Source organism: Austrofundulus limnaeus, unplaced genomic scaffold (assembly GCF_001266775.1).
Source record: "Austrofundulus limnaeus strain Quisiro unplaced genomic scaffold, Austrofundulus_limnaeus-1.0 Scaffold67, whole genome shotgun sequence".
NCBI lineage: Eukaryota > Metazoa > Chordata > Actinopteri > Cyprinodontiformes > Rivulidae > Austrofundulus > Austrofundulus limnaeus.
Window position 1 is genome coordinate 1249768 of NW_013952469.1, and position 3925 is coordinate 1253692.

The window sequence follows — 3925 nt, forward strand, 5'->3', positions numbered from 1 at the left end:
GGAGGGGTCTGTGGGTCAGGGAGGGGTCTGTGGGTCAGGGTCATGAGGAAGAAGCAGATGAAGGGAGTTGCACATGGGAACTTTTATTTAAGATTTTATTTTTTTATTTCAAAGGTCCTCATGGCTCAGCAGCAGCAGCAGCATAAATATTACTGTTAAGAAAGCTGATGAAAAAGTTGAATAAAAATCTAAGTCTGATGAAGGTAAATTAAATATCTGACAGTGATCATTACACAGTGTGGCTCTAATTCCTCACTTCACCATCTGTGTCGCAGTTTCACGTCTCCAAAATCAGTGTACACATGGGTCAGAGCTGGCGTGAGGCACCGCACATTTTCACGTCAAGTTTGGATTTTATAAATCACAACCTTGGTGTAAAAAGTGGCGCACACAAGTTTCTGGGCTCATATTGTGCGTACGCCAGTTTTATAAATCCRACCCCTGATGCCATTTTTTTTTATTTTGGCTTTTCTGTCACCAAAGACTGTCATCTCTCAGTTTCACTCCCAGACTTACATATGGCTTTCATTCTTCATCCAATGGTTAGAGGTTAGTTTTCTTCTCTCACCAAATTAAATAATTTATCTTATTCAGGTATATACCTTCGTAAATGCCAGAAAATTACATTTAAAAACAGTCTAGGTCCAGAAAGAGCCCAGACTGAAGCCAACTATTTCTAAATAACAGGGTCAAAGTTAAAAGTGCAGTCTGAGGTCCAGGTGAGTTTTCCTTCCTAAGAACTGTGTTTTATATGTTGAGCATGGAGGTAGTAGCTTCATGCTGTGGTAATATTTGACTTTTCCAGTTTGTTGATAAGGTACAGCTCGTTAAGAGATGTTCCATCAAACACAAGTGGATTTAGCGTTTTAGGGTATAAATAGTTCGAATTTGAAGTTACGGTGATAAATGTAATGGTAGACCTGTTTTGGTAGTCTGTAAGCTTTGTGTAACACACTATCATGAAGCTACCACCACTGTGTTTGATAGTTGTTTCAGTGTTCTGAGATATTAAAGCCTTACTTTGACTCATCCAAACATATTTCTTTTCGCTGTGGTTAAACATCTGTGGCCAGAATTTATAATCAACTCAAAGTTTTGCTGCACTGCACCACATCTTTCATACAATCAATTCTACAGCCAGTAAAACTTTGAGGATAAGCCTAGAATTATCTCTCAGCTCAAACCATCCCTTGGAGACAAAAAGACAACGGTTAAATGTGAACTTGAATGCCAAAGTTCTGTCTCAGTAAAATTCATGACAGGACTGTTAAACTAAATTTCTTGGGGGGATCAGTTCGAGAAAGCCCACAACTCAAGGGTACGGTTTTAACAGCCCTGTTTTGTAGCAGAGTTTTATTTTATTGTATTTAACCAACACTGTCTGATWGATCTGGTTTAGAAACAGAAATAAGGATTCAGGCTGTACATTCTCTGAAATGTGGATTTTTCTAACTTGCGTGTGATTCACCTGATTGGCCTTTAGATGCTGCTGTTTTCCTTCATTTTGAGCCACTCTCAACCAGGTCCTGTCAGTTCACTGTTTGCTCTCTGCATTCAAAGCTCTGTCTTTACCCTGCTGCTTGTTTTTTTTCTTCAGCTGCACATTCCAAGCTACGTAACTATCTAGTCATTTGTAATCGTGCTTGGTAAAGTCCACGTCATGGCCTACCTCATGGTGTAAAGCAGGGTGCCGTCATCCTTCAGCCTCAGCAGCTTGTTGGGCGTGGTCATGTTGTGAGCGATGGACTTTTTGCCATTGAGGAAGAAGGTATCGGGAGTCCAAATGTTGCTGGCCAGCAGGTTGTTCAGCGGCAGCATCTCCATGGGCCCTTTGAAGCACAGCCGCTCGTCCTTCCAGCTCTGACGGAAGAACACGTCTATGGTGTATTCCTGAGAGCCAAAGAGAAAAAAAGGAAACTGGGTTTTACAGGACCAGAACTGGTTATTTTTTTCCTTATCAAATAAATCATGAACTTTGTAATGTGCTAGCACAACACCCCACCCAACCGAGTAATGCCGTTAATTGTCAGACACACGCTACCTAATGGACTGAAGGAACATACAGTGTTAATCAATTGGGCTTCTGTGACGACAATTTTTTCAGCTCAGTGACACCAAAGTGGCGAGTTTATGGTGTCACTTGTGAAAGGACGTAACAGAAAATTCTGAGCGAGTAGATATAATCACCATCCAGGTAGTTAAACGAGTTAAACGGTCTGGAACCTGTGACTCCTCGTAACGTTGACCAGGAGTCATTTCAACATAAGCAATGTTTACTGTTAAACTGAAAATAAGTCATTTTAGAAGTTTTACCAGCCTCATTGAAGAGACACAAATAAGACAGAGGGATTCAGCTGTTAAAAATTAGCTTGCGTTTTCACCAAACATGTTTAAATGCAATCATCAGTTTTACTGTCGAGCCGATAACTCATTAGCTTGCTCCTTACCCGGTTGATACCTGTTTCCAACACTTATTCTGAAAATCTACAGGAAATTAACATTTTTCAACAAACTTGGGGTGAATGGCTGTAAAAGCAGAATGTAATTTTGCACATTTATGGAAATTTTGTACATTTTAAGACATCAAAAATGTGACGTGTTGACATACAGATAAATATTTTTTTATAAAGAAAAAAAATAGATCTAACCTCTAAGAAAAGCATTKTACTTAAGGCTGTTTAAATTGGATTAAACGTTGCTACCGAACTTAAACTATAGTGCATGAATATATATGAATAGWTAAGACAGAGATAGAACTTCACAAATAAATGTATCCTATTTTTAAGTAGATTTGGTGGATCTATACAAATATTTGTTAGGAAAAAAGGTAAAAATGTCTCTTTCAATCATACATGTTGCAGATCTCTGTTATAGTTCATAAGAAGAAAGAAAAATGAAAGGGTGAATCCTTTGGAACAAGCTGAAGTAGCGATAAATCATAAAACTTTAACTTCCTTACACTGTTTTATCTTCTCTTTTCCGGGAGCGGTATTATTGGTCTCGTGACGCCAAAAATATGYGTTTCCACTTAAAAAATGCAACAGCAGTCTGGCTGGGTTCTGCGTCTTTGCTCGTTTTCTCCGCTTGGCCAGTTTTTTTTATTTTTTTATTTACAGTTGGTGTTTGCTGCAAAGAAACTCACCATCTCAGTGTCGGACACGGGACCGAAGCTGGTGACAAAAATGTTTGTCTTGATCTCAGTGACATTCTCTGTAGAGTGAACACAGTGGAGAATAAYGGAGAGAGTTAATTACAGAACTTCTCCCAGTAGCGGAAAATATTAATAATACCTATAGACATTCTTGGGCATTTTAATCTGTACAATGAAAAGGATTTTGTAATAATTTGGAACAAATTGAAGTCCTTCAAGCTGTGAGAGAAATACATATCACCTTTTATGCCAGAGTTTTAATTGTATAACTTATAGGTGTAAATTTAGGTCTACCATGGGGGGGGGTAATATGCTCTAAAACCCTGCATGTCATTTTCAGCTATTATGCTTGAATTTACATGACATCATCAATGTTTTAAATCAGGTCAACGTTRCCTAAAAACAAGGGAGTTGCATCTGTGTGCTCAACCAGTTCATTTCTATTGTGTTTGAGCAAATTATGTTGTTTTATTGAGGGGATTATTTTCACTGGATCAAATTAATGTGGGGATCATAACCCCACCTAACCCCCTTACAAATTACGCCTATGTATCCCAGTAGTGGAAAAATAATAATACGTTTTTTGGCCTTTTAATGTGTACAGTGAAAAGGATGAAAAGGACGTAACAGTTTTGAACACACTGGAGTCCTTCAAGATTTGAATGGAATATATGGCAAGAGTTTTACACTAAAATCATCTTGTGCTAAAAAAAAAAGACCAAGTTAAGTCAAACATTAAGAATAACCTCACTGTATGTGTGATATCATGCATGT

At 38.2% G+C, this 3925-nt stretch overlaps 2 protein-coding genes across 3 annotated transcripts in view; one reads left to right on the forward strand and one right to left on the reverse strand.

The window, feature by feature from the left end:
* The window catches only part of LOC106518864 (gamma-aminobutyric acid receptor subunit alpha-5), a 44780-nt gene that overhangs the window by 33208 nt on the left and 7647 nt on the right, over window positions 1-3925 (reverse strand). Inside the window, exons 4-5 of the mRNA XM_014010291.1 lie at window positions 3143-3210; window positions 1670-1890 (exon numbers count right to left, since the gene is read on the reverse strand). Coding sequence (XP_013865745.1) covers window positions 1670-1890; window positions 3143-3210 — 289 coding nt within the window. The remainder of the gene's footprint in view (window positions 1-1669; window positions 1891-3142; window positions 3211-3925) is intronic.
* LOC106518863 (gamma-aminobutyric acid receptor subunit beta-3) overlaps window positions 1-3925 on the forward strand; it is a 93692-nt gene that overhangs the window by 21893 nt on the left and 67874 nt on the right. The window lies entirely within an intron of this gene.